The following is a 23,271-nucleotide window of genomic DNA, read 5'->3' as shown; positions in this document are numbered from 1 at the left end:
CCACCCGGTGATCTAATGGTAGCAGTGAGAGGTGGGGCAGGGGCAAGTGGGGACCCTCCATGCGTGGTCCAGCCCCTCGGACTCCTGCGTGTGGCCACCAGCTCCTTCCCAGCAGATCAGTTTAGAGCAAGGGGAAGAAAGTGCTCCCTTCCCCAGCAGGCAGTGAGCTCACTGCCGCTGGGGGCTGCAGGCTCTGACAGCATCAGCTGGCTCAGAAGTGGAGAGGGCAAGTTCATGGACGCCGGCTGCATGTATGGGTGGGAAAAGGAGCAGGCACAAACGCAGCAGTGGAATCTGGGGTGTGGAAAAGCTACACAGCTTTTGTCATCTCCTTGAACAGCATCCCTGACTGCCATGCCTCAGTGCGCTGGCCTTTTTTGTGTTGTATAGCATTTACCTCAAGAATCATGACACGGCTGATATTCATAATGTACCATCTCTGAAAAAGATTTTAATATAACTACCTTGTTCGTTACAGAGCACAAGAAACGTAAAAATCTAAACAAAAGCAAACACACAGTTCATTCTCCATTGCAGTTACCTGACCAAGCAGAATCTTGCGGAGGCTCTGGGATCCTTCGTCTCCCCCATCTTCCCACAGTGGACTCTGCTAACACAGCACTGTCACTTTTCCATACCCATTTTTCTATCAGCTTCTACCCAGCATATTGTGGGAGAAATCCAGTCCCTTTGGTCACATAAGCCCTTGATTACCCTCGTTTGTTGCTCAAAGTCCTCTCCCAGCTGGTCTGCTGCTTAGTTATTTTTATCCGGGACTTCAGATTATAAAACTCTTTCAAACAACAGCTAACTCTTAGATTGAGGCAGTGGTTAGCAGCCTTCGTGCACCTTAGCTCTGCTTGAGAAAATAAACATTTTGCACCTTACTTTGCGTGTTTATTTCTCAGCTTTTAGGCTATGCCCACTCTCCAGTCTGCTACCATGCTGTTCTTGCCCTAACAAAGCCAGAGCAGTTTCCTAGCAGAGCTTATTAGCTTGGGCTTCATGCCTTACCTGTAATATGCTTCACTGTATTCCTGGGAGATATAAAATTAAGCCTACAAGTGAATAAGCCAGTGACTATGGAGCATCCAGCATAATGACCTTCTTCTATAAGCTCTATGTCACCACCTTGTGGATTTTTGAAATTCAAATGATGATGGAGAAGGCAAAAAAACCATCCCTGGTACATATGTAGAGAGTTCCTAGAAGCAATCAAGCAATCAGAACTTCTAAGCTCTGTTAAGACAGGTGCCCTCAATTGTCACACTGGGATTTAATGAGATTTAATTGCACAAAGTGTTATTTACTTTGAAAATAATTAAAAGCCAAGAGCTCAGTTTATCCCCTTGTGACTAACTTTACTCCAAAACTGTTTTACACTAGGCACATGAGGACAGTTTTAATGTAAGGCTCTGTTTCCCTGATTAGGCTAACAATGAAGACACGCATGAGGCAAAATTTAACAGTTCAGGACTTTTCTTTCAAAATGCATGCACAAATCAAGTGTTAACATAGCATGCATTTTTTTAAAAAAATATACCATCAAATGAACATTGAAATCATTCTGGAAAACAGTTTAAGCAAAATAAAATCCTCCAGAATTTTTGCAGCCCAGGTGGTGCAGGAGCTTAAAAAGCTGTAGAACCATTTTTCAAGGAACTGAAGTACATGAGTCCCCTCAGATTTACACAAAATCAAAATTTGGGCTTAATTTTTGATTTGGGAAACATTTTCCGTTATTCCTAAAAGTGTGACTAGCCTCTGTCTCTACGCTCTTACAATAGGTAGCTACACTGACCTCTTTATTTTACTACCTGAACTACCTAGAGAGGCTTTACAGTGGCCAAATCTTAGAAGAAGAAGAAATTAGTTGTTCTCTGTCATCAAAGGACCAGTGAGTCGATCTGAATCCAAGGCTTTTTATTGTTTTGATCTTCAAAGGTATGCCAAATTTGCAATTTTGACATGTTCCTCTAAAAATAGTCAACAGGCTTTGGGCCTACAATTTTTTTAGATTACCTTCACATTTAGTCTCAAGAGCTTTTCCTCCAGAAGCGACCCCCTCAGCTTTGTTAGTTTGTCATCTAACACAGCTTCAGCTGAAAAGGTAGTTCAGCTGACAGTCAAGGGGATTCCCACTGCCTCTGTGACTGTTTGCTGCCACTTACTCAAGCAAGACTGCCAGGAAGCACTTGTCTGAGCTGATAATTGTGAATGAAACGTTTGATCTAGAGTAACAGCAACATTAAATTAATGTTTTAACCAAGTGTGACTGTACATGTGTTTACATGCCTCTCTCTAAGTATTTTCAATTACATTTTGTAAAGAGAGATTAGGAATATACAGTGATAAATTAGGAGCACTGAGTCTGTTGAATGACTGTTCCTTTAATGACTTGAAGCAAAAGAAAAATTAAGTTTCCTTCCTCTGTGATGAAAGAATCATGACACTTACCTGGGTTCACACAGTTTTATAAGAATTAAATGGTGTGGTTTCCTACTGAAATTTGTAAATGTTATCCATGCATGGGATAGCACAAGATTTTGTACATTTAGAAGAAAATTATCAGTTTGCAGAGTCCAATAGAACAAAATACTTTCCACCTTGTCAACTAGTAACTATCTTTTTTATTTGTTCTAAAAATAGTAGGCTAAAATCCAGCAAGAAATAGTAAAAATACCACAACATACAAAACCTTGTAATGAAAAAAAAAAAGAAATCCTGTACCAATGAAAATCTACAAGGTTTGGAGGAAAAGCATCTAAGTATTTTCCAATTCTGAAAACAAGTCAGATGCATTTGTGGAAGCAGTCCCCTTAAATAACAGTAAGCGTAAGAAATAGAAGTGCAAGCAAGCAGTATTTTAAGCTCTAAGAGTAAAGAGAATGTGTTTTCTATCAGAATCGTTGCAATCATTCAAATGCCAACCTCCAAACTCTTCTTTGACTCTAACATTGAAATCTCAGAATAATATATGTGAAGCAACAAGGACACCTTGAGGCAAGTTAGAAAAATGCAAAAATTTCTATTCCACATTGGTATAGGATGACTTACAGATTCTCTGTAAACCTGAATTCTTTTGAATTGCCACATGATGTAAATGATAAGCTCTTAAAACTGTTTGGCAAAGTACCACAGGTTCCACGGAGTATTATTAAAGCAGTGCTTCGTCAGCACTCCTGAAATGCTTGAATATATGCTTACCAATTAGGTTAATTTACCTGCTAATAGTTTTGAAGACAGACCTGGTTTTGCAACACACTAATCTTGTTCTGAGTTGCTTTTCTCCTTGTTACAGAAGTAAAAAATTTTCTTCCCACTGCTCAACATAGTATTACACTGTACATATTTTTAAAAGAGAATGTATAAAAATAGTGGAAAAGTTTCTGAAGAAGTATTAAATGCAAATCTACACAAAAATTAAACTTTTACAGTTCTTTGTCACTCTCTACAAGTTTCAAGTATTCCTTTAATTTTTTACCTTTGAAAAATTGATATAACAGTAAACATTTTCAAAAAAACAGGTGGGAAGAAGAAGAAATCTTATACTTCTTATTTTTTTAAGATTTTAGCACATGAAAAAGCACTTTTTTTCTAGTATAGCTTCTAAGTCAGAACTGCAGTTGTGGGGCCATTTGTAGAGCTTTCTGTTCCCTTAGTGCTTTCTGCAGCCTTAAAATCATCACATACTTCAGAAAACTCATGTTCCTCTGGCGTTGATGGGGTAAGATCAATTGTGATCAAATCAGTTTCCTGATCTGTTTTTTCTACTTCACTGCAAAATTCAACTTTATCTTCCTGCTGGTTGTTCTTCTTTATTTGTCCATTCTGTGCAGGGTAGATGCTGTCAATGGTGTCATACAGAAATTGGTAATGTTCCTTAAATATATAGAGAAAAAGTTCGTATGAATGGAATGCTCAGAGCCCAAGAACAAACCCATTCTTTCTCTGTTTTCTCAAACTGTAGAAATGTAACATGCAGTTGAACATGCAAGTCTGCATATGAAGGAGCTTCTACAGTTTTTGGTGTACAGAGTGTTGCTTCTATGGTTTATTCTGACTTCATGTGTATGAAATGTCTCTGTAACTGCCTGCATGATCTTCCGAGTTCAATCACTCAGTACCCTCTTGGTTCACAAAGTACCAAAAACATGGGATTTAGAGTACCTAAGCTGTAAACAACACATATTGTAAGGAGTCCAGGAAAGCCGTCTAATAACCTGCCCCATATCGATGACACCTAGGCCTGGTTTGTTAGTAAATGCACAGTGTATGCCACAGAGACACAATTTCTCCAGAGTGATTTAAACAAAACAAGTCAATGGCTGCTAGCCTGTGAAATGGAGTTAGCCTCCTAACTGCAGAAGTTAAGGGACGCTGTGCACATAGGTCCCTGCAGCAACAGCAGAAACATCCATTTATACAATTTGTAATTTTGTAATATGTACCCTTCCACAAAGATGTTACAGAATTGCAGCTCTGGACATCTCACAGACTCATAAGATTTACTTACAAAGGTGGAGACCACTCCCAGCCTGGTGCGACGAAGAGCTTTTACTACTTGGAAAACATCTATTACTTCTTCTTTTTCTGCACTTTCCAAGAGGGTCATTAAAGCACAAAATACACCAGTCTGTTGTGATCCATCACTAGGAGATGATGTAAAATATACAAGTAAATTTAAAATGTAAAATCAGCAAGTCCTCTGACTAAATGTTAGATTTATTTCAAAGTCTACATAATAAATTACATTTCCGAAACATTTTTTATTGGACTGAAATTGTTACAATTAAGAATATCTGGAGGACACACACAAGACATAGTTTATCTAGAGGCTACCTGGATCTCATGTGGCCAATTAAGGGGCAAGAGAGAAATTAGAAGCTTCAGACTTACAGTCTCAACAACTGTTAGCAGGATTATCCTCTGTTTTAGATGGTATGCAAGGCTATTCCTGGAAATGGTCCTAAAAAATGGGCTTATGTACGGCAGTGAGAGAGAAACCCAAAAGCTCTGCTGGATCCCCATTAGTAGTATGCTACAAGAGCACCCTGACCTAGCATTTCTTCTCAAAATACATGTACCAGGCAAGAGCAGCTAGCTCTGACCACCTACTCCATGACCACGCTTGCCAGAGACGTATGCTCACTTTTTATCACTACAATCAAAAAGGTCAAGCTTGAGCAATTCAAGGAATCTTCTAGGGAGAGCTGAGTCTCCAGACACAAGGAAAGTCTTGTGGGAAAAGGTAGGCACCTCAAAATTGTGGTTGCTACATATACCCAGAACTTAGAGCTACATTATGTGCTGAATTTAGACCCACCGGCAGTGGACGACAAGTGGGACACTGTGGGTACTTCTGTTGTCCTCAGTGACTGGTCTGGCTGGGACTTTTTGTTTAAGGTTGAGAATCATGCTGACTAAATCTTTGGGGTTTTCTGGCACATCCAAGCCACTCCACTTGTGATACTGATATTGATACACCTTCTGTGTTTCTTTCGTCTGAAAAACAGCAGCAGAGATAAAGTCAATGTTCGGGTTAAAATAAAGATTCATGTAGTACATCTGTTGCAGCTGATTTACAAAAGAAAAATTATATTCCTGAGAAATTGCATGGTGATGTGAGTTCTACCTCATGAATATGAGGTAGGTAGACATCCAAGCTTTGCTCAAAGTACAAAAGGCAGCTGACGTCCTGAGACTCCACTACCACCATCTCAACGACTCACTAAATGGGAAAATTGAGATAATTTATAGCATTTATCACAATTGGCTGCTGGTGTGGAAGAGAAAAATATTTCCTTTTCTTAGACCAGCAGGTAAGTGCAGTGGGAATTGTCCCTTTTCTTTCTTTAGGCTAAGTTTATAACAGGGAAACAAATTTAAAACTTCCTTTTGGAATTTGCAATGAAACTTTTACCTTCAGATGTGTAACATCAAATGCACGTATGGTATAGCTAGGACAACAGTTGACATCTGTCATTTGAACTTCTATGCCATCATACATTTGTTTTCCTTCTCCCCAGTACTGTGCACAGAGTTCCTAAAATGGGTGAAAGTACAAGTCAGTGCTTACCATTCAAACCTCCTTTTATTTTATCTTCCACATGTACTTACAGAACGTATTGACGTTAAAGTAGTAGGAGCATCATTGTATTTTAAAATATAGCATCATATACTCTTCCCCTCAAAAATTCATTAGAAAGTAAATTAAGAAGGTAAATAATGGAACAAATTATATTGAAAATCCAAATTCCTCATCCTATGAAACAAGCTTAACTGGAGGAAGGGAATGAGAGAGTGCAGTGAAGTGTTTTCTTTGCCTAGAGAGGACCCTTAATATGTCAGTGTGAAGACGATGCTCTCACCTGATCTCCTTCTTTCAGCTCTGTCAGCATAACAATGACTTTGACTTTTCTTTGGAAGACCATTTGCCAGAAGTCAGAGAGAGTTTCCTGCAGTGGTCCCTGTGTTGCAATCATGGCTTTTGGACCCCAGTAACCCTATAAAAGAAATTGTTAACATTTTTTTCTTAAATTAATTTGAAATGTGATTATCAAGCAACAGAACTCACTGTCATTTAAGGAATACCCAGTGAAATAAACTAATGAACCCTTTTGTTTATAGTGAAAATACGCCTATTGCAGTAGGCAACGGTCTTACAGGAATTCCATTAAAATCAGTTACTTCATTAGTGACCAATAACTGCTCTCCTTCTTTTGGAGGTATATATGATACCAAAAAAACTGATGGCCCCAATTTTCACTAGTAGGGTTTTGTATACGTGAGTAATTATACTCACAGTTCACTAATAGGGAAAACATTAATATGGATCAACTTGTACTTAGGCAGATGCCCACTAATAGAAATACATGTTATCATGAGGCCAGTCTGAAAGCTAGTGGTTTTAAAAATAACACACACATGCAAAAAAAGTGTTTCTATGTTTAGTCTCACTATTTGTGATTGCACAGTCTAAGGCCATGTAAGGGAAAGAGTTTCATCTTATTAGTGCAGCAAAATGTAGAAGATTTTGATGATTAAAACTATAAATGGATTTGCCAATCAACTACCAGATCTTTCTCCCTTATTCAGGTAAATCCTATTCTATTTGTGAAGCCAGTAAGAGAATAAGAGTTTAAGCTAGAATATAGTTTTAGCTAAAAGCTTGTGAAATACTTATAGTGGATGCTCTAAATACATACACCTATGAAGGAAGCATTGATGTATTTGCTTGATTCCTCACAGTCGCTATCCTCATCCGAGGAATCATCTGAATCACGTTCACCCTCCTTACTGCATTCATCTTCGTGCCTGATCGGCACTCTGTTAAAGTCATCTGCATGAGACAAAGTGTCACTGTCACGCCACACTGGTGCTTAGGTATAGCATTAAAGAGGGGCTGTTGCCACATGTGCAGGGGGGAAAACAGATAAAGGCCAGCCTTTTCACAACAGACTGTTGTGAAACTATTAGTCCCATGATGCTATTAGTGTTAATAATATTAAGCATTAACGTTGAACAGGCATTAAATACAAGTATTAAAAATCAGAGTGGCCCCAAATTAGACACTTTGGAACACATATAGTGTGTTGGATGAAAAGTGTTCTGCAAATAAATCTAATGTCGTTCAAGAAATAGGCAACTGAGATTTGAAAGATCTGCAAAACACTTAAGTAAGTTAAAAACATGCAGAACAAAGGCCACTTTATTTGAAATAAACTTAAACACTCCCAATAATTCACTTTTTAAAAAAACTATTCTTTTTTAAAACACTGTGAGAAGTTTCTAATATTATAGTGTTGAAAAAATTAATCAATCAAATACATCTCAGTAAGGTGATTTACTGTGCTTATTTTTTCAAAATTTAGTAGGTTTCCTTACAGAAGATAACAGATACAATAAGGGAAGGTTCATGGAAAATACTTACATGGAATTATGTTGGCATTCCTATTTTTGCTTTTATTTTCCTCACGATTCCCAATGTTCTGTGTCCGCCACCCCTTATAGGAAGGTAATCTCTAAAGAAAGAGGATGCTTGGTATTATGCTCGATTAAAATGGTTCCTGGGATCATTGTCACCTCTGGACACCCAGTCATCATCTCCCAGTGTCTCACTTCTTACTTTAATTCTTTAAACTTAGGTCACATCTGGACTATAGTTTAAAAATGCCTGCTGTATCATGTACAATGGCACAGGAAATCATTCACATATACACAAGTAATCATTCTATGCTCCCCATCTTTTAAAAAAATATTAATATCAAAAGCAGGAATAAAATTTCATTAATTTACAGCTTTTTCATGAAGGTAAAGAAACTGTTTCTGTGCCAGAGAAATAAAATAGCACAGAAGTGATCTATTATGTATGGTATCTCTATCTCAGGACTATTGTGCAAGGCACTTTCTAATGTAAGTGGGAGGTAGGGGCACTAGAATGCAATGCTTATTTACCTGAAACTCTGCCTCCAGCAGAGAAGGATCACTCGGAGGATCTTTCCTTTTCAGATTGTTAAGATAGGAATGCAGTTCTGAGAGACTGACCTCTGTTTCTCCATACTGATTGTATTCCACTAGTGCTTGATGGATAAGGATGTACTGTGACTGGTGTTTCCCATTTAAAAGGTTTAAAATTGAATTTATTAAAGAGTAAAAAAAAAAACAAAAACAAAACCATATCACTTTTTAAAACCATTATAAGAAACTATTAGTCCCATGATGCTATTGGTGTTAACAATATTAAGCATTAACGTTGAACAGGCATTAAATACAAGTATTAAAAATCAGAGTGGCCCCAAATTAGACACTTTGGAACACATATAGTGTGTTGGATGAAAAGTGTTCTGCAAATAAATCTAATGTCGTTCAAGAAATAGGCAACTGAGATTTGAAAGATCTGCAAAACACTTAAGTAAGTTAAAAACATGCATTGCATCAGCCCTTAACTTTTGTTGTACTCTCAACTCAACTGAAAATCCCACCTAGACAGTTTTTAGAATTTGAAAATTAAGTTGACTATGCAAGCTCAATTTTGCATTTGCGAATTGTATGCCAAAAGCTGGATTATCAAATCTAAAATGTCCTTCTTGGCTTCCGTTTTTTTAAAGCCTAAACTTAAAAAGTTGAAGTTTCTAAAATTGAAAAACTGTGTTGAAACTTTTTCTCTCTCTTAATATTCTTCAGAGCTATATTTTCTATGAACAATTTCAACTGAACTGTAGCAGTACCCAGGACTGAGCAGCGCACTTCTGAGAAATACTGATGAAGCCCTAGCAAAGGAGAGTACAAAGTGACAGGAGTTTTAGCAAGATACCTCTACTTGAACCATGAGGCACCGCTGCCGACGCAGCTTCACAACATAGCCATAAACATCGACTCTGCCTTCTGCATCCAGCCCCTCCAGCATGGCATCAATTCCTATATATGTCCCGGTGCGCCCAACACCAGCACTGCAAAGCACAAAGCGATTTGGTTTTCAAGAGGGAATGGCATCTCCCAGTCCCACTCAGAGTGGAGCAGTCAGTGAAAGAGCAAAAGTGCAAATGTGTAACAATGGGATATGAAGCAACTGAAACAGTTCTTGCTGTAAATTAATTGGCAACACAAACAATGATGAGTTTGTATTTTAATTATCTGTTAATGAAAGTAAAGGCCAATATTGCCAAACATGGTGATTATAGCTAGAGTGGCCCAACATTTACCTGGCTGCTTTCCAAAAGTCCAAAAGTCTATGTATCCTCAGAATTTATCTACCTGAATATCCTTCAGATCCGTCAGAAAACAGGCATTTTTATACATCTTTAGCTGCCTCACTCTCAAGTAATCAAGTCACGAAATTTGGGATCAGCCAAATACCTTTGCTAGCTCCCTTTTCTGAATAGCTTCATTTCATGTTCATCTAACATAATTTTTAAAAACTAATATATATTTACCTGCAATGAACCACTATTGGGCCACTAAAAAAGTTGCTGAGAGCGTTAACTCTGCGTCGGAGTTTGAGAAGCAGATGCGGATCCTCAGGGACTCCATGGTCTGGCCAGCCTGTGAACTGAATATGAGTGACATCTCTTCCAGTTGTCTTTTCTCTTCCCTAGACAAAGTGAAGTGTGGAGTTTTTTAATATATATATTTTTAATGTCAGATTGTTCTAGTCACAGAGTAATGTCTTTGTTAATAGTCAATTCTTAACATCCTGATATTCTCACCATCTTCACACTAAGTTACAACTTGCTTTTAATCAGACCACCTCCTGAGTAAATTTTAGTGCAACATAAGACAGCGGAATAGGAATTTCCAGCTGTAATCATGGATCAAGATGGATGGAATCTGTTGCTTGACTATTTTGCTGAAGATCTGTCAGCAGATTTACTCTTTGAGTCTTAATGCTTTTAGCTATGACTTAGCTCCATTTGTCCTCACTGAAATATTTTTGCGAAGGGCTGGAGGAACATTTAGCCTTACATGGCAAATATTGTTCTCAGTTATGCACAGAGCAACTAATGTGATTTCAGATGTGTAAAAAAGAGCAATTAACTAGCCTTAATGATTCTACATGTAGCCAAATGGTAATTTTAAAACACTTATGTTTATAAATGCACTTGAGATTACCAGAATATGTAATCTTCCCACTGTACAATTATCACAAGGGTAGATAATGGTGCTTTATGAGTCACATTGATTTTACTTGCAGAAGGTTATGCTGAGATACACATAAACCAGTAACATTTCTGTGTTAAAGAACAAGCTAAATATCTAAGGAAACCACAGTGTATTGAGTTTTCCATACTTAACAGCGTATTAACAGTTTCCTCTTAAATGTAGATTCCAGAGTACTAAGGAAAATACATTTTTAAGTTGGGAAATATGTCTGACTCATATTACTTGTAAGGAATGACACCTACATCTAAGAAGTTTTCTCTTAAACTTTATGTTGCTTAGGGAAAAACAGCAGAGCATCTTCCATTGATATCTGAGTCTTCTCTTAAAAGGATCTCTCAACAATACCTACAGACTCCAAATAGACACTCCAGTTCCAGTCAGTCTTACACTTTTGAATCAACTTACGTTTGTGATGTGTAGTTTCTGAATGACATAGTCTGGACATGTTTTACTTTCATTGATCTTCACAATGATGTCCCCATATGTTGCGGAGCCATTCTCCATTGATGGCCAGTACTGGGCACATTTGTTCTATGAAGATATGAAGTTAGGTGAGCAGCACAACAGCAAAGTGGCAGAGAGCTGAGAGCTAAAAGAAAGTCTGATTTAAAATAGGCAGCAACTCAGTACAGTTTTTCCAACTTCCCACAGGTCTTCTCCTCTCCTGAAAAGGCTGTCACTGTTTAGGATGTCAGCACTAAATAATTCCAAATATCCAACAATTCAGATCTCTGACCTGAAGTTTATGCCCATGGAATTTAACTTGGAACATAAAGTGGGGAAAAAATCCTGATACTAGTTGAAAAAGTGAACAGTTACAGCTGCTGTTGCCTGAAGGCTGTAGAAAAGTTTGCAGCTACTTCTGTGGCCTCTTTTTCAGTCTTCAGTGAGGGATGTTGCTCCTGCCTGCCTATAACATCAACTTGGGGATGCTGTAAATCTGCACACTGCCAACGTTTTCATCTTTAAAAGCAGTTAGAACAGCAGTTCCCCTTCTTCCTGGAATAAGGAACAAAAGCAAGCCAGAAGCACCAAATCTTCCAGTTAAAGGAAGGGCAAAGACAATGGATAAAAAAAAAAATTCTGTCTAGGATTTACTGAGGGCATTGCCAGGATATCAGAAGATAATAGACAGGATTAAAATACAAATCATACCTTTTATGACAGGTCTGTGAGGAGCTAGACTTCTACCTTGGGCCCTTTTCTGGATTTATTAGCTGTAATTTGGAAGCTCACCCTCTGCTACTTACAGCTGTGACTAAAGTGACATTTTCTGATAAGACTGGTAATTCCATAAGGCAACACTGTTTTGGCATGCTTTCCAACATAGGTTCTGCCACAACAAGAGAACAGCAAAGAATGAAAACAAAGTACTAAGAAGAAAATGTAATTCACCATGGCACAGCAACCCATTCTGTTTTCAGACAAAAGGATGGAAAGATGGATGGATGGACAGATGGAAGGATGGATGGATGGATATTTCTCACCCTCTTTCCTTCCTCACAGCGAGTCACCATGACAATAATTGTTGCCTTCTGTTCCCAGATCATTCTCCAGAAATCATCCATGGTTTCATCCTTGGGGCCTAGCAGGAGATATTTAAGGCAGTTTTTCAAAGAGTGCAGCCACATGAAAAAATACTTGCCTTCTTGACATGCTTAGCTATGAGGTCTGAAAAGCTTACCATAGATCATGCAGATAACAGCCACACACTTGATTTCATTATGACTGCTGCCATCAGGCTACAACATTTTAGAAGTCTCATATATATCCTTAATGCATAGCTGTGAAATCTGAAAACTTTTGGTGTAAAGTTATAGATCATGAGAAATCTGCCTTTGAAGTACAATTTATTAATCTTCACAGAATTTCCTAAGCAAAAACTCATTGGCAACTTTTTCATATTAAATTTCAAAATGTCAGATTTTCAATTTTTCTTTAAATTTACTAATACTTTTTTACCACTCTCTAACAAAAAATGGGTGAATAAAGAAAGCATATTCTTTTAAGGTTAAAAATTACCTTGTGCAGCAATGTATTTTCTTGGTTCTTTGAAGCCCTATAAAAAGTACAATGTTATCAATTTTTAGAAAGGAAGCATGAACAATTTAAAAGATTTGCAACTTTAAAAATAAATTCAATATGCAACAGTCCAATAATACTGAATACATTACAAAGATAGGAAGAACTCAAATGGAAATCCTCAAAGGTGTTTGATGCATGAAATGTACAGACTATAGAATTTCTTCGATTGTGCCTAAGACTTTTAAAGTAGAAGTCACTCACATCAATATAACTTGCATTGATATAGTCTGATCCTGGGTCTCCTGGGATCTCTGAGAGCTCAACACGGTTATGATCATCTGTTTAAATCATTTAAAACAAAATAATTATATTATCTCAAGGCACTGAGAAAACAAATATTTATAAAACATGCAAAAATTGTAACAAATACTCACATGGAAGGATGTCAATGTAACGGTTTTTGTTTTGATTATGGGGTTTTTTGGCCTCCTTTATTGAAAATTTAGTGAAAACTCTAGGAATACTCTGTAAAATAAAATATTTCTTTTATTAGGTAAGCATATATTTAAAATAGCTTCTACTTACAGTCAAATGCATATGGAAGCAATTTGGTACTACTGAGTCTGGAAGATAACATTCTGTTTCATATGATACCACTTCATATATTTCTTATATCTAAAATAAATTTATTTTCCCTTAATATGAATAATATATATCATCACAATTATATATTATTTATATCCCCATGGCTATGGAGTAAGACAGGGTACTAAAAATATGCATTAAAAGATAGTTTACAATGAGAAGTATTTAGACTGTGTATTTTATACTTTTGCTGAAAAACACCTTCAGGAGAAAAAAAAGAAGTACCATCACCTTATAATGAAGAGAGCTTGGTAGCAAAATTAACTGAAGCCTGTTTGACCTTAGATGAGAATTCACTCAATTTTCTAGATTCTTATTTTTTTATTTATTTATAACCAGTGCATATACTTCAAACATGCTCCTGAACACAATTCTTCCAACCACCTGGCTACAAATCTGTGGTATATTTTGAGCCAATGACAAACCTGAAATTCATCCAAGAAAAGCCTTCCTTCATCAGCAATCTTCCTCTTGTATGTGTCCAGCAATTGCTCTGAAGGTATTGGCTCTATATTCAGAAGTTGCCTGTCATCATCTTTAACTGTGTAAATATGTTGAACGTTTATCATTACTGGCTTTGAAAATGTAAATTACATTTCAAGAAACGTGATTATCTAATTCAGATAAATTAACAAAAGGACAAACCTCTTTATTTTAACTTAGCTTGTTTATTTTTCAAAAAAAATGGTGTTGCTGGAGCCAGCTGCGAGCAACCGGGCCCTGGGAATAACAGAACTTGTTCAGCTCTGCCACCTGACTGGAGGCACCTCAGGAGGAGGCCACGTGCAGGGACATTGCATTAACAGCACTTTTGAACAAAGTGGCGATTGTCACATTCAGGTCAGTGCAACAGCCCCAAACACCCACAACAGTAACATGGCCTCATCCTCTACTTCAATTCTGACCATTTCTCATCAGTGGTGAAAAGGATTACTGTGTAAACAACCCACAAATGTAATAACATGTATTGCCTACTTTTCCCAATTTTCTCCAACTTATTCTCTGATTTGCAATAATCTGTAATATCATCTTTAATGATAAAGTAATGACTGAACAAGTTTTAACATCTTTAACTAGACATTTATTAATTTTTCATTTACATTGAAAGGATTTTTTTTTTAACAACTGTGTGTCTAAGCAAATGTATTTGAATATCAACACAGTATTACTTCCCATTTAATGCAGTTAATTTCTGTGGGCTTGAATGTCATAAATTATTTTTTTCTTGGAACTTTCTGGTACTAACTGATTCTGTCTTTTTTCATAGGCTTTGAAATCTTGTGCAAAAAGTTGCACATAATGTTCTGTGTCATTCTTTGCAATTTGAAAGCCTTTAAAATTTTGCGGTCAAGAACGACTGGCTTATGTTTAAATTCTTGCTTTGAGAAAGGTGCACAGGAAAGGGAAATTCTGGTTGAACCTATATTTGATTTTGGACTTACTCTGAGTGTTAAACATATTACAACCATTGTCTGTGATAACAAAATTGGGTTTGTAATTAAATAATAAATAAGAGGTTTTTAAACACTTACAAACTTTCAGTTCATTTAAGTATAAACACTTCTGCTATATATTTACTGAAGTATTTTTTTTCTCCAAATGAGGTGTTATCATGTTGATATTTGTAATCTATGTATAAAACCTAGAAAGTAAACAATCAAAGGTGGCAGCAAGACATGCAACTAGTTTTATTTCTACTTGCTAAATATATAAAGATAGTCACCTGCAACAAGGTTCACGCCTTCAGAAGAATTGCTGTAAGAAACAAAAGCAGCTGTAAAAGCTTTGACTAGTAAGACATATATATGATAATGAGTTAAATAAAAGCTGTTTTGTATGTGAACACCAAGACTGTTCATAACCAGCAGACCGCATTGCAAGCTCTCCGCGAAACAAGACTGCTACAGCTGGGACTTAACAGGCCCTACACAGAGGTAGCTGGGACCCTTGCCTTCCTACTCTGAGCACTATTGAGGGAGAGAAACAAGGGAACTACATCAAACAGCTTTACTGCTTGCATAATTTTGTCCATATCACCTGCAGCAAACATGCCTTTAATTTCTTCACTGGAGTGACTGCTCACACTATCTTTGTTTCTCTTGCTAAATAAATGACAAAAAACTAACACATACATAAAATATAATGAAACTAAGTTTAAATGCTAAGTAGCCAAGAACAAGCCAGACTCTCTGGAGCTGTACAAGCAAAAATTAGTTTTGCTTCCCTAAGCACAAAAGTTTGCATCTGAGCAACAGCAGCTCCCTGTCCCCCTAAGGGCAAGAGCAGGGAGGAAAAGGGGCTGGAAGAGAGGAGTCCCCAAGTTCTGCTGTTGCCAGAGGGCTGAGAGGTTTCTGAAGAAATTGCCTTAACTCCTCTGTCTCTACCAGCAGCAAATGCCCCCTCACACATTGCACTACCTCCCTGCACAGCAATAGCAGCAGTGAGCCTGGCTTTCCAGGGCTCTGGCACAGTCATAAGGGAAGGGAATGACCATTCTTCTATCACCATTTGCTGTCCTACAAAACTGCCAAGTCACCTAGAGATGACTATAATAAACAAAGCCTCCCTGAGATATTGTTTTGGGTGAATAAGCATTTGAAAGAGTTCCAAGAAAGTGTGTATTATTTTCATTACTTTTAATTTAAATCATGAAGGAAAGGTTTTCCAGATATTTGTGAATATTTTTTCACAAAACTAGTGACAAACAATTTTGCTCTAGCAGATCAGTTCTGTACCCTGAGAAAGGGTATAGCAGAGAGATTTTAAATCTATTTCGTTGTATTTGCATTCCCAGACAATCACCAAAGTTGAGTTTCTTCTGAAAGGATTAAAAGGATGTCTTTTCCCAGTATTAATGAAATATCAAACTTGTAACATTATTGCACTACCCGTTGGGAAATCTTGTGGAAAAACAGGAAGCCCCCCCCCATTTATATAAGAGAGGGAGAGAAACATGAAGCTTACCTAAGCTTTTTTTTGTGAAGATCATAGATTTTGTACAGAACCAGTAGTAAAGCAATTGATGTCACAACGATCAAGAATGCCAAGAATATAATCAGGGCTTTAGAATTATCTAGCAACAGAAAAAGAATACATTTATTATTTCTTGGATACATAATTAATGGAATTTTTTTTCCTTTTTTTTTTTTTTTTAATCTGTATAATTCCTAGAACCAGGGCCCATTGATTTTTTTGTGACAGGAACTAAACAATTATTTTTAACTGTTTAGTTTAAGTTTGTTATTCGAAACCACCAAAAACTTTTAAGCTCACATAAAAGGAGGGAATTTTATTTCTTCATTAAGAAAACTTTCACTTAAACTCTCCACGTCCACCTGTCAAAACACTACAACTCACTCACTGTGTCAGCATTACCAGGCTTGTCTCCTGCTCTGTGTGACCTGTACACCTGAGCAGTGGAGCTCTCAGCTGCTCCTGATCTGGGAGTTGGGAATCCCTGACAAGTCACAGATGTTCAGCTCCTGATACACGGGATCTGAATACAGGAAAATAATCCTAAAGTGCGTAATTTAAGTTAGAGAAAGGAATTTCTAGTTGCATTCGAATGTTTCCTGAAGAAACCACAGCTGTGTAATAATTCTGAATTACAATGACTTGTCAACATGATCTGTTACATTAATGCTGAATGAGGATATTTTTTCAAATGCAGATCAACTATTAACTATAAAAAAGGCAGTTTGGATTTTTAATTAGGAGCAATTGTAACAGAATTCACAATTTACACTATTACTCTACACTATGCTAAACTCTAAAAGTAAAAATGCTGTATATATTTACTTACATCTGGTTCTTATGCTCTTCTTTACTGGCTGCCCTCTATGTTCTCCATTAAACACTAAGATCTGCATGCAGTGGGTGAGAATAATAGAGATGTTAAGATATAACAAGTAAAAATTTCTGCATAGATTTTTTTAAAAAAGCAAAGCACAATGGACATTTGAAATACATCCATCTGTTTTCAGTGAATCAACTTCATAACAGCAGGATCTGCTGTCAATCTTTGTATAGCCATTTAGGTGGAAACCTGAGCTGCACTATCAGTTACAGCAAGATCTAGAACCAAAAATATGTAGATGACTGGGAAAAAAGATAGTGAAATAAGAGACATTTTACAAAATCAAAATCAGATGTATCTCAAGGAACAAAATCAAATTTATCGCTTATCAAATCAAAATCAAACCTCTCAAATCTGAAAAATAACCATGCAATATGTAATAAAATGTCATTTTTTTATTTGCTTCAACAGTAATGTACAAATAGTAAACTGATTTGGATATTTTTAATACAAGTTCCTGTTTGGGAAGTAATTCTTAAAAGGTTAAATTATAGAAGCCAAAATAAACTTTTAAATAAGCTGCTTTCTTGCAACATTAACTTTTGGGTACTTTAACTGGTGTTAAAATACTAACTTTCTTTAGATGTGTTTATATTTCATAATATATTTTATGTTTATCCAATCTTTTATATTTCCTTAATAGAAACTCCTATCAGATCTAATAGGCAGTTTGAAGTTGGTAGTTCAAATATTCACAATTTTCTTGTGAAGAAAAATTAATCTTACAATTAAACTTAAAGATTTAATACTAAACAGTGACAAATACTAACAGGACTGAATAATAGTAATTTTAATAGTAATATTCTCCTGCTGCAAATCATCCAAAAGGGGAGGAGCAGGGCAATTAGCACCATTGCTGGCTGCAGGCTGAGCTCTTACTAAGCCTACCCGATCCGATCACTTAAGAGAAACTTCTCCTGAAGACTCTGAGCACTGTGCCCCAGCTCCCACCCTCTGCTCTAAAAGGCCAATGTGTTCAGGGGGTTGGTGGTTTCTGAATTCTGCAGCTGGGAAGAAAGCCAAGGTAGGTGGCAACATACAAAGGAGTAGCAGAGGTGGCAGAGAAAATAAGCAAGAAGCTTCTCAAATAGTGAAAGCCAGAAACCTAGTGCAGCAGTCAGGGTCAAAACATCACTAAACCAAAAAGTATGCTGGATAGGCTCCTGTTTATCCCCTGAACAATTCAGTGTGCAGATAGAAGGGAATCATGACATCTGCCAAGTCTCACAGGTGATCTGTTTTTTTCTCTTGGGCCTTCCATAATTTGACCCAGAATCCTTTCATTACTAGTTAAGGCCATAAGGCTTTCTCTGTTTTTCCAGTAAGAATTGGGCAAAATAAGTTTGACGCAGAAGCCAGGGTTTAAAGCCAAGCAGAATCCAATTACTGCTGTAAGGCAAACTGCTTACTGCAAGTGGTGTACAAAAAACTTACAAGAGTGTAGGGGTCTCGTACTATGGGGGCAACGCAAGCATCTTTTCCTCCTACAGGACTTCATCTTTATTTTACAAATACAAAGCTTTCTGAGCAGAATCTGTTGGAAAAATACTGACAAAGCCCTGGAACAAAACCTAGACTACTCAAGTTCTCTGATACAGCATTTCCTCAGGAAGACACAGAGAAAAGAGGAAAAGATTCTGGAAAATGAGTGAAACTGGTTCCTAAAAGTATTAAAACTCCATCATTCCTAGTGATTACTTTCTTACCGAAACTTTACTGAGAGGAGCTATCAGGATATAAAAAATATTCCTACTGGCCACATTAAGGGGATCACACAAGACCATTGGCTTTGCAAGCAACAACTGCCAAAAGGGTAAAATGCCTGAAACAAGAGAAAATAGCAGGAGGCCTCAGGAAAGTGAAGCTTGTAAACAGAGGATGATATATATTGTATTGAAACAAGGACTGGCTTGTAAAGGGCTGATGTAAGGACATGCAAAAGGATCTGAACTTCTTAACACTAACTAGCCCCTGAAGCATCAAAAATTTTCACAGTGAAAAATTCTGAACAATTTACTTCTGAGCAATTATCTCAAGACTTAAATCCCATATTTATCCTCTGATTGAAATGACAGTCAGACATACATTAAATGAAATGTGTTTTAAACACTAAAATATCAGTTATACTTAAGAAACTATTTTAAAATGTATGGAGACCCCAAATTTCTTTCTGTCGCAAGTGAAAACAATCCATTCAGCTTCTGTTTTTCATGTTGTCAGAACCTATGTGGAATAGCACACAAGGGATTGATTGATAGGCTAGGCATATATGCATTTTATTTCCGAAGTAACAGCTACTTCTTTATATCTGTGGCCTACGGATCGATAGATTAACTTTTCTGCCATCATATTTGTCTTTTTTCCTAAAATCAAGTATAACATGTTTAAATAATGAAAATACAGCAATATTTTTATATATATATATAAAATTTAATAAGCCTACTTACCGTAAAAGTATAGTTTGTCAAGTATGAGAGATTTTCTCTTTTAAAATCACAAATATTGTATCTGGTGTCGTTTGTTCCATCATTTTCCCAAGTCAATTCAAATACTTTTTTTGCTCCATACACATTTTTAATGCTGCATTTAATTTGGACAGCATTATCAGCCGTCAACGTTGCAGTAACATCAAACACTGGCTCTGGTTCTGTTCACAAAAGAAGTGTTACTGGTTCTATTCTCATCATTTTAAACAAAACATTTCAATAGCTGTATGTGTTCATGTCTGTTTGTTATCTTCTCTCTTAATAATTTCATACATTTTCTTCCTTAAAAATTTCAGTTCCAATTTAACAAGATAAATAAAATAAATTTTTAATTAACCATAGGTTTATCTGAACTGGAAAAGATGTGAAGTGTAACTGAAACAGCTGGGAAGATCAGAGCTCTACTGACAGTCGAGCTGCAAAGATAATATGATGGCAACTATCCCTCTTGCATCTGACATCACTTTCTTATTTAAGGAACATGGGACAACAGACAATCAGGGGAATAAACAGTTTTCTGTGTGAGTGTATGTTTCAAAATTCTGTAAATGAAATTTCCTACCAGGAGTTACTAGTATGTTTTAATATTTGGAATAGTATCCTTTTGCTTAAAGTGTCACATTGTCTTAAAGCTGGCCTAAAACCACAAAAACATTTTACTTTTTAATGATAAGGAATCTGTTAAGTCTAATCTGTGTTTTCTAACTCTAATTTTGTATGTTGTAGCAAATGAGTTTCAGACTGTGAGCACCTTTCATTGAGAGCTTATAAAACCTTTCAGAAAGTAAATAACCTTCTGTGTAAGGCAGCTCCATTAGCCATACTTCAGTAGAACACCACCATGGAAATTTGCTTCAAAATCACTTCAATTTGCAAGCTAGCATATTAAAAAAAAAGTAAAAGGCAGTTGCTTTTTTCATCATATGAAGTGCTAAGATGTGTGAGGCTTTATGAGCAGATCAAATATCCCATGGGGGAAGTGGCAGGATATTTTACTTGTCTGAGTGTGTGGTTATGATGTATCTGCTCGTTTTTATCCAGAGGGCAGATTTGTTAGATTCCTATTCGGCATACTACTGAAAGGCCTGTGACAAGGAGAAACTGAACATTTCTGGAGGCAATATGTTTGTTGAAGACGAAAAATATTTAATGAAATGTAGGGTTTTTTCTGCTTCCAAGGACTTGTGCTCTACTGATATATTCTCTTGTTCAAGAAGCCATAAAACTCTTCCACTATCTGCTATGATCATGTTATCAACTGCTGTAACAGTTGAAGAAGGTTTAATAAATACCATTAATTCATGAAGGCAAGCAACTTGTTATTTTCTCAAAAAATAAGGGAACTGAGGTTGTTTTTCAGACCCATAAACTTATATTGTGGGCTATAATCTTCACCTCAGTTATTAAAATATGAGTGGAGCTGCAGAAAGTGGGGGCTCCAAAATATAATATGCTCAAACTAGACTATCATAGAGAGAAAAATCATGATCATGCTCAAATTTGGGCTGTCTAAAAATTAAAGATATTTTTCAATTTCTGTTACAGTTAAGTCTCAGATCAAATGGTTTATATTATTAATCAATTCATTCATCAGCTTTTTTCTCCATGGGGCTTCAGGCGATAATTTTGATCCCTGTATTCTTCCAAATATAAACCAAAATTTGTTAGCTCAATGACCCAGACCAATAGAGAGATCCCAATGTTCTCATGGATTGTCTGCAAAACTGGATAAAAAAGCTCTGTATATTCCACAGAGGGATAGGATTCAAATTCAAAACAATAGTCTGCCGGAAGCTGCTGTATTTCCCAAAGCTCTACAGAAACACATTTAATAAAAACAGCAGATTTAATGTTCTTATATACACGTTTCTACACGCTATTCAGGAGTGCTAAAAACAACAAAAGATTTAATTATTCCTGCCATTACAGGGGAAAAAAAAAAAATCACCTTTTTAAACTATCATTACATCACTAGCACAAAAACAATATTTTATTTTTCACTAAAAAAAAATAATCCTTTGCTTATTCAGTGAAATTAAAGGAAACATTAATTTAGTGTCATACCAGGTGTGTGGATTGTCTGGCTCAGTTCACAAACGAGTTTCACCATGTCTAGGGCACACATGTGACTCATGGCAGCGATTACGAAAGTGACCCAGCCTTGAATTGCCTTGAGGCCCTGTCTCTCTGCAGAGACAACTCACGGGGAGCTGTGTAGACAGCTTAGCCCTGGATTGTCTGATATAAACCTTAAACTAAACAGGGTGGTGGCTGTGCCATTCAAAGAACCAAAACCTGAGCTGAGCCTTGAAATCCCTTAACAAATAGTATGCCCTGAGTCTCAATCCAACCACTATTCAGTTGCCTGAGGAAGCAAGGTAAAAAAAACCCCAAAACCTGGAGGGTTTCAGCTTCAGTTTCAAATGACAACCTTGTGTAGTCAAACAGTCACAGACCAGCAAAGGAAAGATAATGGGAAACTCCACTCAGATATACATAATCCATTTAGGCATATATCATGATCCACTCAGACATAGTCATACACACCATTCCACAAGTCAGGGGATAAGAACTCTAAGATTCAGGTTGGAGATGGGGGACTCACTTCTCCAACTATACAGCTGGCTTGTGAAGGAAACCCTTCCCCTCACCCCTTGATCAGGACACCGGTCGAGGTAGCTTCCCTAGGATTGAGAGCCCTTACCTGGAGAGGTCAGTGAATATTGTTTTTGCTTTAAGTTTGTAAACACATGTGTGCTTGTGGCTGTCTGTGAATTGCTTGTGGTTGTAATAGTGTACTACTCTTGCCTTAAAAATTGCAATAGTGCATTCCTCCATTGTATCTGTAAAACCTGCAATAGTGGCGTGTTAAGTCTGTAAGTGAAGTTCAAATAAATCATTTGCTTGAACCTTGCAGTTAAGTCTGCGAGTGAAGTTCAAGTCGTTTGCTTGAACCTTGCAGTGAAGTCCTTTTCCGTCACACCAGGTATAAACCATCAGTTTCCCTATAGCTGTATCTCTATATTAGCTGAGTCTGGAGGTGGTGCAATTAGAGCTAAAAAAGTACTAGAAGAAATTAGATAAACATGGGGTTTTGGGTGGTTTTGGTTTTGTTTTCTTTTGTTTTTCTCAAAGAAGGAATTAAAACAGTATGAGGCTCTATATCTGAAGATTAAATGGGGAAAAAATACCCCAACAAAACAGAAAGAGCTGAGTCTCTATTATGCCGTGTCTGCATAAGGAAAATAGCCGCAAAGTCTGTTGTTTTTTGGTTTTTTTTAGCTTTTCTTATAGTTCTATCAATTGAACATGTCTGGCAAACAAAGAGTTAGGACTACGGGGGTAAGCTTTTGAAAGTATAGCCTCAAAAAGGTGCACAGACCTTTCTGACAGCACAAGGGTTGTCACACATTTGGCTTTAACCTAATGTGGAGTCTTAGAAGCTGACTGTGTACACGTACATCCAAACTAACTGAAACCTGGTACACACATCAGTATTGGTGCAGCCTGGGTAATGCAGGTCTGCTTTGAGCAAACAGGCAGCTACAGAACACCTTTCATGCCACAAAGAAAAAAATGAACGTTTTTCATTCTCAT

At 36.9% G+C, this 23,271-nt stretch overlaps 1 protein-coding gene across 7 annotated transcripts in view; it reads right to left on the bottom strand.

Moving 5' to 3' along the window:
* Nucleotides 1-431: 431 nt before the first annotated feature.
* PTPRC (protein tyrosine phosphatase receptor type C) overlaps nucleotides 432-23,271 on the bottom strand; it is a 104,721-nt gene continuing 81,881 nt past the window's right edge. For all 7 annotated transcript variants that reach the window (XM_069789384.1, XM_069789385.1, XM_009927597.2 and 4 more), the window contains 20 exons: nucleotides 19,636-19,835; nucleotides 17,135-17,195; nucleotides 16,297-16,405; nucleotides 15,056-15,087; nucleotides 13,758-13,873; nucleotides 13,122-13,212; nucleotides 12,949-13,025; nucleotides 12,685-12,721; nucleotides 12,150-12,247; nucleotides 11,068-11,193; nucleotides 9,936-10,093; nucleotides 9,317-9,452; nucleotides 8,458-8,607; nucleotides 7,934-8,024; nucleotides 7,209-7,342; nucleotides 6,372-6,506; nucleotides 5,924-6,046; nucleotides 5,327-5,505; nucleotides 4,517-4,652; nucleotides 432-3,882 (listed from right to left, as the gene is read on the bottom strand). In XM_069789384.1, the coding sequence (XP_069645485.1) occupies nucleotides 3,610-3,882; nucleotides 4,517-4,652; nucleotides 5,327-5,505; nucleotides 5,924-6,046; nucleotides 6,372-6,506; nucleotides 7,209-7,342; nucleotides 7,934-8,024; nucleotides 8,458-8,607; nucleotides 9,317-9,452; nucleotides 9,936-10,093; nucleotides 11,068-11,193; nucleotides 12,150-12,247; nucleotides 12,685-12,721; nucleotides 12,949-13,025; nucleotides 13,122-13,212; nucleotides 13,758-13,873; nucleotides 15,056-15,087; nucleotides 16,297-16,405; nucleotides 17,135-17,195; nucleotides 19,636-19,835 (2,462 nt within the window). In that variant the 3' untranslated portion in view covers nucleotides 432-3,609. The remainder of the gene's footprint in view (nucleotides 3,883-4,516; nucleotides 4,653-5,326; nucleotides 5,506-5,923; nucleotides 6,047-6,371; nucleotides 6,507-7,208; nucleotides 7,343-7,933; nucleotides 8,025-8,457; nucleotides 8,608-9,316; nucleotides 9,453-9,935; nucleotides 10,094-11,067; nucleotides 11,194-12,149; nucleotides 12,248-12,684; nucleotides 12,722-12,948; nucleotides 13,026-13,121; nucleotides 13,213-13,757; nucleotides 13,874-15,055; nucleotides 15,088-16,296; nucleotides 16,406-17,134; nucleotides 17,196-19,635; nucleotides 19,836-23,271) is intronic.

The sequence above is a fragment of the Haliaeetus albicilla genome, chromosome 8 (assembly GCF_947461875.1).
Source record: "Haliaeetus albicilla chromosome 8, bHalAlb1.1, whole genome shotgun sequence".
Classification (NCBI taxonomy): Eukaryota; Metazoa; Chordata; class Aves; order Accipitriformes; family Accipitridae; genus Haliaeetus; species Haliaeetus albicilla.
This window is presented reverse-complemented; position numbering and strand designations above follow the sequence as displayed.